General features: G+C 40.6%; 1 protein-coding gene across 4 annotated transcripts in view; it reads right to left on the bottom strand.

The window, feature by feature from the left end:
- cfap65 (cilia and flagella associated protein 65) overlaps positions 1 to 13783 on the bottom strand; it is a 210152-nt gene that overhangs the window by 40636 nt on the left and 155733 nt on the right. For all 4 annotated transcript variants that reach the window (XM_059967610.1, XM_059967611.1, XM_059967612.1 and 1 more), the window contains exons 22-23: positions 5818 to 5928; positions 2126 to 2317 (exon numbers count right to left, since the gene is read on the bottom strand). In XM_059967610.1, the coding sequence (XP_059823593.1) occupies positions 2126 to 2317; positions 5818 to 5928 (303 nt within the window). The remainder of the gene's footprint in view (positions 1 to 2125; positions 2318 to 5817; positions 5929 to 13783) is intronic.

Below are 13783 nucleotides of genomic sequence, written 5' to 3'. Positions count from 1 at the left end.
ATTCCCAGTCTTCTCACATAGCACGCACACTCATGGCCAAGGTGAGGATTTGTAAATGGTTCACAGTCAGTTTTGATTCATATTTTCCAGGAATGTGATTTTCAATTTATGTTATTTAAAAAAAAGCCAGAATATGTATTTCATTTCCCACCAAACTCATGAGGGGACAAGAAATGCTGAAAAATAATAAACCTAACACAACCAAGACTTTATTCCTCTGTTTAATTCCAGACTTTGGTGCCAGAAATTTCAACTATTGACCAGTGTTGTTTTACCCATAGGAATAATATTAATTTAAATTCTGTAAAATTAATCGCTTTTTCACACAGAATTTATAGTTTTAGGTTGCATTGGTAATTTAATCTAATTTTAATTTGTTGACAAAAATACTTTTACACTATGACTCCACATTCTGCATTTTATCTGATGGAAACAAAATTCTTTTTATATGCTGCATTAGTACAAAATGCAAAGTTGTCTGGCACATAATTGCTCTTATCGCTGATTAAAATAGTGCTAGCTAAAATGAGGTAAAGGCATCGCCTTCTGCCTTGGAGACTTGAACACGTGGAGACTTTTAATGGGCTCTGCAATGAAGTATCAAAGTGAAGTGCCCACATCTTACAGATATGGTGAATACTTTAAGCAAAGCAATCCCAGATAGAAGAGTTTCATAGAAGAATTCTCCTTAAATAGATGAAATAATATTATAGAACACACACAAAATACTGGAGGAATCCATCAAGTCAGATACTATCTATGGAGAGGAATAAAAAGTTGATGCATTGGGCTGAGACCCTTCATCAAGACTGGAAAGGAAGGGGGAAGAAGCCATAATAAATAGGTGGAAGAAAGGGAAGAAGTACAGGTGGCAGGTGATAGGTGAGATCACGGTGATGGTTTCCTCCTCTTTCGCTTTCTCCCTTGGCCCGCTGTCCTCTCCTATCAGATTCTTTCTTCTCTTGCCCTTTAACTCTTTCACCTATCCCCACCTACCTTCCTCATAACCTCTTCCCACCCACCCACTTTCCCCCTCAACACACAACAAAAAATGCTGGAGGAACTCAGCAGGCCAGGCAGCATGAATGGAAAAGAGTGCAGTCAACGTTTCAGGCTGAAACTCTTCAACAAAACCTTCCCCCTCACCAATCATCTGTCCCCACCTTCTTATTCTTGCTTCTTCCTCCTTCCTTTCCAGTCCTGATGAAGGATCTTGGTCTGAAATGTTGACTATTTATTCTCCTTTCCACACCTTCTTATTCTGGCTTCTTCCCCCTTCTGTTCCAGTCATGAAGGCTCTTGGCCCAAAACATTGACTGTTTGTTCCTCTCCATGAATGCTGCCTGACCTGCTGAGTTCCTCAATACTTTTCTCTGTGTTTACTCTGGATTCCAGCGTCTACAGAATTTGTTGTGTTTAATTATAAAGAACCTTTTTCCAGCATCTGGGTTTTTTTTTTATTTTTATAAAATTATTTTTCCCTTGATCACCATACAGATTTAACTAGTCATTTTTGCCGGTTATAAAACTGTGCTTCGTAGAAATAATCTGCCTTATTTCTACACTAATATAGGAGGAGTACTGTATTTGGTGGTTTTGGGCCTGTACTTGCTGGAGTATAAAATAATGAGGTGGGAATCTCATTGAAAGCTATGGAATATTGAAAGACCTAGACAGAGTGCAAGTGAAGACAATGTTTCCTAGAGTGGGGGAGACTAGGACCAAAGGACACAGTCTCAAAATACAAGGACGACCCTTTAAGACAGAGATGAGGAGGAATTTTTTTTAGGCAGAAGATGATGTATCTGTGGAATTCATTGCCATAGACAGCTGTGGAGGCCAAGTTATTGGGTATATTTATAGCAGAGGTTGATAGGTTCTTGACCAGAAAGGGTCTCAGTAGTAACAGGGAGAAGTTAGGAGAATGAGGTTGAGAGGGATAATAAAGCAGCCATGATGGAATGGCATAGCAGACTTAATAGCCTAATTCTGCTCCTATATCTTATGGTCTAATGATGATGTGTTGTGAGTGCTTCATTGGTTATAACGTGCTCTGGGACGTCCTTGAAATAAAACTCTCCAGGACGTGATGGTCTTTTGCTTTTTTCTCTGGATGTATACATACCGAATAGGATTTAGCCTCCAGTGGTGAGAAAATCCATTCAATGTAAGCAGTCATCCCTGCCTTGATTTCTCCACGAGGATTCAGACACTGAAAGATTGGATGGTTATAGTTCTCTTCCTGGATGCTTTTCAGAGAATCCAACTGGATGTCATAAATCACTCGCACCGAACCACCATTATACAGCTCGTAAATCTGTATTGAGTCACAGACAAAAGAAAAGGGCTCAACACACCTTGTATTTACACTCTTGTAATCCACTTCAAAAATGGATATTTCAACTTTGATTAACACTATTGCAGCTTGAACTGCATAACATCCTAAACTGCCCCATCCCCAACACTCCCCTTATAGGCCTATCAAGCACGTGCATCATTGTGGGCTGCCTTCTCACACAAAATGGCAACCAAACAAACTTTTCATGGCTTGTTGGAGAACTCCTGATCATCCAACAGCTTCCCCATCACTCTTAACCCTCAATTCCCTGTCAAACAAACCAATAAGTAGAGCTTTAAAATAAACAAGAATGGGTTAAGAAAGTGAGGGAGAAATTATTTTTGATGCTTCATGGATTTTCTCCTGGTCCTGAATACAGAAATAAGCTAGAGACTAATCTATAATTCCCATCCATGGACTCTATCTACAATTAATCACTGTCTGGGTAAAGCAGCCAATAAAAGTAGTTATCTTAAAGGCATTAAGAAACTCTTAAATAGGCACAAAGATGGTAGAAAAATGGAGGACTATGTAGGAGGGAAGGGTTAGATTGATCTTAGAGTAGATTAAAAAAACTGGCACAAGATTGTGGTCAGAAGGGTCATAAATGTTCTGTAATGACCTATGTTCTATAATCAATACCCCTACCACACTTTCATTTCTTCTTCTCCACTGTCCCCTCAAAGCTGTGTGGATACACAGCCGCACAGTAATTGAAATGTTCCTGCACACATAGCCTTTGTTGCCTCGCAGGTGGAATTTTCATTTATATAATGTTTTATTATAGTTTTCAGGCCATGTAAAAATTTCCTTCTCAGAGCAATGGTTAGTTCACACAGCTGTAAAAAGAAATTAGAGGGAACGTCGCTCTTCTCCTACCTCTTATTGGGTAGAAAATACAAAACCGTAAAGCACATAACATCAGGCATAAGAACAGCTTCTGTCCTGCTGTTTTAAGTCTATTGAATGGTCCCTAGTATGATGAGATGGACTCTTCACCTTACAATCTATCTTGTTATGGCCTTGCACCTTATTGTCTACCTGCACTGCACTTTCTCTGTAATTGTAACGCTTTACTCTGCAACCTGTTATTGCTTGTCCCTTATACTATCTTGATGCATTGATGTGATGAAATGATCTTATGGAAGGCATGCAAAGCGAAGTATTTCACTGTACTTCACTGCATGTTGCAATAATAAACCCACTTACCAACTTATTCCTGGAGATTTTAGAAAAGCTGAAGAACTGCATCCCTGGAGGAAACAAGCAGACAATCCACACAGAGGCAGATGTAAACCAGACTAAAGGCAGGTAGCAATTTTTCTAAACTTAACACCTCTAATGGTTCTTTTGAGGTTTGTAAAATATGATCAGAAACTTTGTTGTTCTCCATTGATCCCAGGAATGAAAGGGTTAATATATGAGGCGTATTTGATAGCTCTGGGCCTGTACTCGCTGAAGATTAGAAGAATGAGGGGGGATCTCATTGAAACCTTGTGAATATTGAAAGGCCTAGATAGAGTGCATGTAGAGAGGAAGTATCCTATAGTGGGAGAGTCTGGAACCAAAAGGCACAGCTCAGAAGACCCTTTTTAACAGAGGTGAGGATGAATTTAGCCAGAGGGTGGTGAATCGGTGGAATTCATTTTCACAGACAGTTGTGGAGGCCGAGTCATTGGGGATACTTAAAGCAGAGGTTGAAGGCTTCTTTATTAGTAAGGGCATCAAAGGTTACAGGGAGAAAACAGGAGAATAGGATTGAGAGGGATAATAAATCAGCAGCTGGTATGTCAAAGCAAACTTGATGGGTTGAATGGCCTAATTCTGCTTCCTTGTCTTATGGTCTAATAGTCTTAATTTCACTGCATTACATTATCAGGTGCATTAATTTTGCTTAGCATACAGTACTACGCAAAAGTTTTAGGAACATATATAGTATATATTTGTCAACATGGAGTGGAGAGTAAGTTTATAATTCTGGCAGTGCAAAGGATGGTGAGAACTGTGAAGGTGGAGCGCCATCTCATCATATTAGGGTATGGGAATAGTGACACAGAAGAGGTGCCATGAGCAGGGGATGGAAGAGATGCAGGCACACCCACCAGGCAACGTTACTTGGTTCCAAACAATTGGTATATTGAATGTCTCTCTGGTGCTTCCCACTCCCCCTTCTCCACTCTCTGTCCACAATAGAGACCCTGATCTGACTCAGGTTTATCATCAATCACATATGTCATGAAATTCATTGTTTTGCAGCAGTAGCAGAACAGTGCAATATATAAAATTACTACGGTACTGTGCAAAAGTCTTATGCACCCTAGCTATATATATGTGCTATATATACTTTTGTACAGTACTGTAATGCTGACAAACTTTTGACTTGTGGGTCATTAGATCAGTAGCAGAACATTTTCACGACATAATTATAGACAGCAGTAATTCCCACACTGTTTGAAATGCTCCTTCAATTAAGATGTGTGAGAACACTTGCACTCATCGGTGCCATCTAAAATGGCATCCGCTGACTTAACACAAGATTGTGCGTAAATCAAACCCAGGGCTTTTTAACAATATTTAATAAACATACAGAACATAGGAAGCAGATACTTGCAACGAGAAAACTGTGAACAGATATAAACAAAAATTAGACCTTCACAACTGAGGTAGATAAAATGGAATAGAGAAGCTAGGGTAAATGTTGGCTCCTTTGACAATTAATTTGAGGAATTGATAATGGAAAATGAGAAAATGGTATCAATTTGTATCTAGAACATAGATCATAGAACATGGAACAGTACAGGTCACAACAAGGTAGACTGGAATGTCAGAAGTCTGTCTTATCAAACCAGGAACCATTCAATAGTTTTAAAATAGTGGGACAGAAGCTGTCCTTAATGGCTTTGTATTTTCTATCCAGTGAAAGAGAAGAAAAGAGAGAATGGCCGGTATAGGTAGGGTCCTTGATTATAGAACATAGAACATTACAGCAGAGTACAGACCCTTCGGACCACGATGTTGTGACAACTTTTTAAACCTACAATAAGATCAATCTGACTCTTCCCTCTTAAATAGCCCTCCATTTTCTATCATCATGTGCCTATCTGAGTCTCTTAGATGTTCCTATCTCTACCACTAACCCTAGCAGCTTGTTCCACACATGCACCAATATCTATGTCAAAAGCTTCCCTCTGACATCCCCCATATATTTTCCTCTAATCTCCTGAAACTCATGCCCCTCATATTAGCAAAATACATTCATTTAAAGAGTGACCTAGTCTCAGAGAAAGACAAGTATGTGATTAAACCAGCTACATCTTCAACATGAATCCATCATTTTTAACATAAATCCAAAGACTTAAATCACTTCATTTCTTTTGGAATATACTATTTATCAAATGGTTAAAAATGCAAATTCATATGATCTCCATTTAAATGAAAAGTCTATCTATGCAGTAGTGACTTGATACTGAGGTGCTTACCTGCTTGGGTGGGTTGGAAGTGTCAATACAAACAGGTGCAAACCTGTACTGAGTTGCCAGAAAGTGAACATAGCAGTGGTCTTTGGGCACTGTAATACCAATGAAATTTATCTAGAAGTGGAGGAAAACAATAATTTTCACTAGAGATAGCATTTTTATTTTTTTGACTGAGCAAGTAAGAAATGAAATAAAAACAGGAATTACTGGAAATGCTCAGGTCAGGAAATATCTGAGGTACACTGGGATTGAACTCCAAACTCCAACACCTTGAGCTGTAACAGCATCATGATAACCACTACACTACCGTGGTTCCCATCTCTGTTCTGACTCGCCGGCCCATGGCCTCCTCTTCTACCATGATGAGGACACTCTTAGGTTGGAGAAGCAACACCTCATATTCTGTCTAGGTAGCCTCCAAAGACAGAACATCTTGGCATGTTCATTGATGCCATGAACATCAATTTCTCCAACTTTCACCCTCCCTCTTCCCCCTTCTTCAATTTCCCACTCTGGCCTCTTACCTTTTCTCCTCACCTGTCTACCTCCCCTAGGTGCCCTTCCTCCTTCCCTTTCTCCAATGGCCCATTCTCCTCTCCTATCAGATTCCTTCTTCTCCAGCCCTTTACCTTTTCCACCTCTCAGCTCCCAGTTTCTTGCTTCATTCCCCTCCCATACACACCTGGCTTCTGGAGACAGTTCATCTACTGATGTCTATTACAAACCCACAGACTCTCACAGCTACCTGGACTATACCTCTCCCCACCCTGTTATTTGCAAATACGCCATTCCTATCAACACTGCCCTCAACCACATCTATTCCAGTTCATGCACATTTGTTCTTAACTCATCCTCCCACCACCCTAACAGGGATAGGATTCCTCTTCTCCTTACCTAGCACCCCACCAGCCTCCACGTCCAGCACATAATTCACTGCAACACGCAACATCTGCCACCTCCAAGCTCATCTTTCCCTCTACCTCCCCCTTCCCACCTTCTGCTCCCTACACGACTCCCTTGTCCATTCGTCCCTCCACACTGATTCCTCCTGACACTAATCCTTGCAAGTGGAACAGTGTTACACCTGCCCCTACACCTCCTCTCTCACTACTATTCAGGGCCCCAAAAAGTCCTTCCAGGTGAGACGATACTTCACTGTGAGTCTGTTGGGATCATATATGTGTTTGGTGCTCCCAGTGTGCCCTCCTGTATATTGGTAAGACCCAGTGTAGACTGGGAGACCTCTTCACCAAGCACCTATACTCTGTTCACCAGGAAAAGCTGGATTTTTCAGTGGCCATCCATTTTAATTCCACTTCCCATTCCCATTCTGATATGTCTATCCACGGCCTTCTCCACTGTCATGATGAGGCCACAAACAAGAGAAGATCTGCAGGCGCTGCAAATCCAAGCAACACACACAAAATTCTGGAGGAACTCAGCAGGCCAGGCAGCATCTATGGAAAAAATTACAGTCAACATTCCAGGCCAAGACATTTCAGCCTGCTGAGTTCCTACAGCATTTTGTGTGATGAGGCCACACTCAGATTGGAGGAACAACACCTTATACTCCGTCTGGGTAGCTTCCAAACTGATGGGATGAACATCGATTTCTCAAACTTCTGGTAATGCCCTCACCTCTCCTTCACCATTCCCCATCCCCATTCCCATTCCCCTCTCTCACCTTGTCTCTTTGACTGCCCATCGCCTCCCTCTGGTGCTCCTTCCCCTTTGCTTTCTTCCACAGCCGGCTGTCCTCTCTGATCAAACTTCTCCAGCCCTATATCTCTTGCACCAATCTATCTTTATCAGCTCCTCTGGCCATCTGGCCACTTATTACATATAACCTATTCAGAGCAAGAAGGCTACGAGTGAACGGCTGATTTTTTGGAGTGAAGGGAGTTTTTTTTACTACATAGAACATAGATCATAGAACATGGAACAGTACAGGTCACAACAAGGTAGACTGGAATGTCAGAAGTCTGTCTTATCAAACCAGGAACCATTCAATAGTTTTAAAATAGTGGGACAGAAGCTGTCCTTAATGGCTTTGTATTTTCTATCCAGTGAAAGAGAACCTGGTCAGGTGTCAGATCTCTCTGTGGGAGAGCATTTTGGAGACAGTGATCATAATTCTGTCTCCTTTACAATAGCATTGGAGAGAGATAGGAACAGACAAGTTAGAAAATTGTTTAATTGGAGTAGGGGGAATTATGAGGCTGTCAGGCAGGAAATTGGAGGCTTAAACTGGAAGCAGATGTTCTCAGGGAAAAGTACGGAAGAAATGTAGCAAATATTCAGGGGATACTTGTGTGGAGTTCTGTATAGGTACGTTCCAATGAGACAGGGAAGTTATAGTAGGGTACAGGAACCGTGGTGTACAAAGGCTGTAATAAATCTAGTCAAGAAGAAAAGCTTACAAAAGGTTCAGAGAGCTAGGTAATGTTAGAGATCTAGAAGATTATAAGGTTAATAGGAAGGAGCTTAAGAAGGAAATTAGGAGAGCCAGAAGGGACCATGAGAAAGCCTTGGTGGGCAGGATTAAGGCGGGCTGTCAGAGGTTACAGCGAGACATTGATAGGATGCAAAACTGGGCTGAGAAGCGGCAGATGGAGTTCAACCCAGATAAGTGTGAAGTGGTTCATTTTGGTAGGTCAAATATGATGGCAGAATATAGTATTAATGGTAAGACTCTTGGCAGTGTGGAGGATCAGAGGGATCTTGGCGTCCGAGTCCATAGGATGCTCAAAGCAGCTGCGCAAGTTGACTCTGTGGTTAAGAAGGCATACGGTGTATTGGCCTTCATCAATCGTGGAATTGAACTTAGGAGCCGAGAGGTAATGTTGCAAATATATAGGACCCTGGTCAGACCTCACTTGGAGTACTGTGCTCAGTTCTGGTCGCCTCAGTGCAGGAAGGATGTGGAAATCATAGAAACGGTGCAGAGAAGATTAACAAGGATGTTGCCTGGATTGGGGAACATGCCTTATGAGAATAGGTTGAGTGAACTCGGCCTTTTCTCCTTGGAGCGACGGAGGATGAGAGGTGACCTGATAGAGGCGCATAAGATGATGAGAGGCATTGATCATGTGGATAGTCAAAGGCTTTTTCACAGGGCTGAAATGGTTGCCACAAGAGGACACAGGTTTAAGGTGCTGGGGAGTAGGTACAAAGGAGATGTTAGGGGTAAGTTTTTTTACTCAGAGAGTGGTGAGTGCATAGAATGGGCTACCGGCAATGGTGGTGGAGGCAGATATGATAGGGTCTTTTAAGAGACTTTTAGATAGGTACATGGAGCTTAGTAAAATAGAGGGCTATAGGTAAGCCTAGTAATTTCTAAGGTAAGGACATGTTCGGCACAACTTTGTGGGCCGAAGGGCTTGTATTGTGCTGTAGGTTTTCTGTTTCTATGTTCTATGTAACCACTAGCCTCTGGGTGAAAAATGTTGCCCCTCACGTCCCCTTCGATTTTCTCCCCTCTCACTTTACATCCATGCCCACTGGTTTCAGACTTTTCATCTTCTGTTACCCCTTATAATTTTATATATCTCTATAATAGAATCACTATCAAGGACTCTACAACTCATATTCTCAGTAATATTTTTTTACATAATTATTTATCATCTTTTTTTGTATTTGTCAGTAGTTTTTATTCATTCTATTGTATTTCTTTCTTCTACTGTAAATGCCTGCAAGAAAATGAATCTCAGGGTCATAAGTGGTGACATATAAGAACTTTGATGATAAATTTACTTTGAACTTGGATAATGGTACTCTTGGCCTGCTACATTCCAGGGGAAAAGAGCCATAGCCTATTGTTAGAAATCATATCTTCCAATCCCAGTAACGCTGTTGTGGATTTCTTTGTACCTTTTCTATTTATATTCCAGATTATAAATTAGAGATATCTGTATAGAGGGTTGTGGATACGTGGAACTCCCTGCACAAGTGGTGGTGGAGGCAGATATATTAGGGACATGTAAGGGACTCTTAGATAGGCACATGGGTGACAAAAAAAAAAACAGAGGGCTACGTAGGAGGGAAGGGTTAGATTGTCTTAGAGAAAGTTAACAGGTCAGCACAGTATCGTGGGTGAAAGGGCCTCTACTGTACTGTAATGTTCTAATTGTTATCAAATGTCTAGATGGAAACATGCAACTCACAAATTGCTTAATGTTTCCTACTTTGTCACATTAATCAAATTTCCTACTAACTGTAAATCATTTTGGAATGTATAAATGCAATGATGTTTTCTTTCAAAAGTATTACATTTTGGTAGGAAGAACATGAAGGCCAATGTAAACTAAAGAACATAATACTAAAGGGAGTGTGTGAACAAAGAGATCTAGGATATATGCACACAGTTTGTTGAAAGTGGCAGGGATGTTGGGAAAGTGGTTGAAAAACATTGGGGATCCTGGGATTTATAAATAGAGGTATAGAACACAAGAGCAGGGAAATTATATTAGTCCTTTATAAAAAATTAGTTCAGCATGGCTGGAATTTGGTGCCCAGTTCTGTAAGATAAGAACATGCAAAACCTTTAGAGAAAGTTCAGGGAAGATCCACTCAAACAATTCCAGAAATGAAGGACATTAGTTTTGTAGACAGACTAGGGAACCTGGGGTTGTTCTTGGAACAGAGAAGGTTGTGAGAGGATGTGATGGATTGTACTTAGAAGCATGAGAGCAATGGATGCAGTAGACAGGCAGAAACTGAACCACTAGGTAGAAAGTTCAAGAACAAGAAACTGGAACCAAAAGGTGCTGTTTCAAAAAGGGCCCTCAACATCCAGGACATACCTTCTATTTAATACTACCATCAAAAAGGAGGCACAGGAGCCTGAAGATACACTCTCAATTTTTGAGGAACAGCTTCTGCCATCAGATTTCTGAATAGACAATGAATCCTGAACACTGCCTCACTTTTTTTGCTTTCATTTTGCACCTTTTATTTAATTTATATAATTTATCATATATTTTATGTATTGGATTGTTCTGCTGCAGCAGAACAATAAATTTCACAACTTATTTCTGTGATAGTAAACCTGATTCAGTTTTGGATACAGAAGTAGCTTGAGGAAGACTTTTGTATGTAGGGAGATGTTTAGGTCTGAAATGGCCAGGATGCAAGGAAGAATTCTCCTGTTCTTTATTTTAGGTCTGAAAAGAACTGAGAAATGAAGAGAAAGAATCTGCAGAGCAAAAGGGATAAGGCAGGGAAGCAGGACTAGCTGGATTGCTCATAGGATTGGTGCAGACCTAGAAGATCAAATTATCTGTGTCTTGCTCTAAGGGACAAAACCTCAGTGTGCGGGTCCCATTGGCTTGCACAGGTGGATATTAAAGGTCTCAGTGCACTGTTCAAAGGAAGACAGGCACTTTCCTGTAATCATTTGCCAATATTCCTCCTACAGCAAATACCACCAAAAAATAACAGAAACCAGACGTGGGCTGTTGTTGGCATGGGATGGCTGTGGCATTACAAACAAAACACTGCATCCCAAAACTGACTGACTATATTCTGAGCCATTCCGACGATGCAACATACTGCAACTATTTACCAGCTTTCACAAAGCAAGACTTCCATTTGTGGAGCACTTTTCATAATCTCAAGATGGCCATAGCACTCTGCAGCTAGCAAAATGCTTTTGAGATCTATATTCTCTGATGTGTTCTGGGAAATGTAATACACAATTGTTTAATACAATTGTACTAGAAAGCTTTTGCAAACATTGAACCTCTTGAGGCTGATTGCAAGTCTTGACCACCTCCACTAGCCACAATCTCAACCTCCAAGCCCACCAGTTTAAATTTCAGCATCCCCATAATGTGGGTTGAGGGAGAATGACTGGTCAGGATGCAAGGGAGAATTCTCTTGTTCTTTAAAGAAAGCAGACACGGTCTCAGTTTAATGTCTGAATGACATCCCCTCCAGAACTGTAATAATATTTCTGCTGCAGTGGGTGACACTGTGCAATATCAGTTTGTCTATTCAATAGACCTTGAATGCACAACCTTTTGGCTCAGAAGATGAAAATACTGCCCACCAGCCCTTCAATAATATCTTAACTATATTGGTTTAACAATGGGTTATAGGAAATCCACAAACAAATCATTGTTATTGATGTGGTAATCTTCAAAATTTCAAAGTTCAAAGTAAATTTATTATCAAAGAATGTATATGTCACTATTTACTACAATGAGATGCATTTTCTTGCAGGCATTCACTAAGAACAAAGAAGTACAATGTAATCAATGAAAAACTACACAGAAACAAAGATGCCAAATAACAACAAAGGTCACAACAACCAGTTTCCACAGTGCGAGACTAATGCAATCACATCAGTGCTAGCATACTAAGATTCAAAGTGTTCAAGACCATTCATTGATTAGGATTTCCTGAAACCAATGGACCAATGATTGTAGGCAGAGCAATATTAGGGACGTGAGATTTTGTAGATCTTATACAATAAAGTAAAGCACAGAAAATGGAAAATCTCAGCAGGTCAGGTATCATCTATGGAGCGAGAAGCTACAGAATCACTTTCAAGGACTCCTCAATTTAATGTCCTCAATATTATTTATTAATATTATTATTACTCATTTTGCTTTGTTTTTATACAGTTTGCATTCTTTTGCACATTAGTGGCTTGTTAGTCTTGGTGTGTAGTTTTTTTATTGATTCTATTGTATTTCTTTGTTCTGTGAATGACTGTAAGAAAATGAATCTCAGAGTAGCATATGGTGACATACAAAAACTTTGAAAATAACTTTCCATATACAAAACCGAATGCTGATTTTTTTTTAGAGGCATATAAAATCATGAGGGGCATAGTTGGAGTCAATACACACAGTCTTGCAGGATTGGGAATCAAACACAAGAGGGCATAGGCTTAAAGTGAGCTTTAATTGGAACTTGAGGGGCAACGTTTTTATACAGAAGGTGGTATCTAGTATGCGGAATGAGCTGTCAGAGGAAGTGGTTGAGGCAGGTATCATAACAAATTTTAAAAGGCAGTTGGATAGATACATGGATTGGAAAGGATAGAGGGTTATGAGCCAAATGGGGCTTGCTTGGATAAGCAACTTGGTTGGTATGGACCGAATGGGCTGAAAAGCCTGTTTCCATGCTGTATAACTCTATGACTCTAAAGGACTCTATGATTTGAAAGGATAACTAGTTAAGGTACCATAACTTTCAAGACCACTGAACCCGTGGTGAGATTTGGGAGAGGGCTAAATTGTAGGCTTCTATTTGGTGAAATTCTGCAATTGTACATCATAATGGAGCATTCCAATGTCACTGTGTGCACACATTCTGATTCTCTGTGATTCTAACAACCATGTGTGTACATATAAATGTCTTCAATGTTATAAAAGAAACTACAACCCTAAAAGGACTGCCAACCCCAAACCACATTCATTTAATTATCACATTGAACTAATACATTGAAACATGCAGTGAAGTGTGTCATTTGCATTAACAACCAACACAACTTAACAATGTCCACACTCAGGTTGGAGGAACAACACCTTATATACCGGCTGGGTAGCCTCCAACCTGATGGCATGAACATTGACTTCTCTAACTTCCGTTAATGACCCTCCTCCCCTTCTTACCCCATCCCTGACATATTTAGTTGTTTGTTTTTTTTTCTCTCTCCCATCACTCTGCCTGTTCTCCATCTCCCTCTGGTGCTCCCCTTCCCCCTTTCTTTCTCCCTAGGCCTCCCGTCCCATGATCCTTTCCCTTCTCCAGCTCTGTATCACTTTCAACAATCACCTTTCCAGCACTTAGCTTCATCCCACCCCCTCTGGTCTTCTCCTATCATTTTGCATTTCCCCCTCCCCCCACTACTTTCAAATTTCTTAGTATCTCTCCTTTCAGTTAGTCCTGATGAAGGGTCTCGGCCCAAAACATCAAGAGTGCTTCTCCTTATAGATGCTGCCTGGCCTGCTGTGTTCCA

This window comes from Hypanus sabinus, chromosome 4 (genome assembly GCF_030144855.1).
Source record: "Hypanus sabinus isolate sHypSab1 chromosome 4, sHypSab1.hap1, whole genome shotgun sequence".
In the NCBI taxonomy this organism is placed as follows: Eukaryota; Metazoa; Chordata; class Chondrichthyes; order Myliobatiformes; family Dasyatidae; genus Hypanus; species Hypanus sabinus.
Note: the sequence above shows the minus strand (reverse complement) of the source record. Positions and strands in the feature narration are given on the sequence as shown.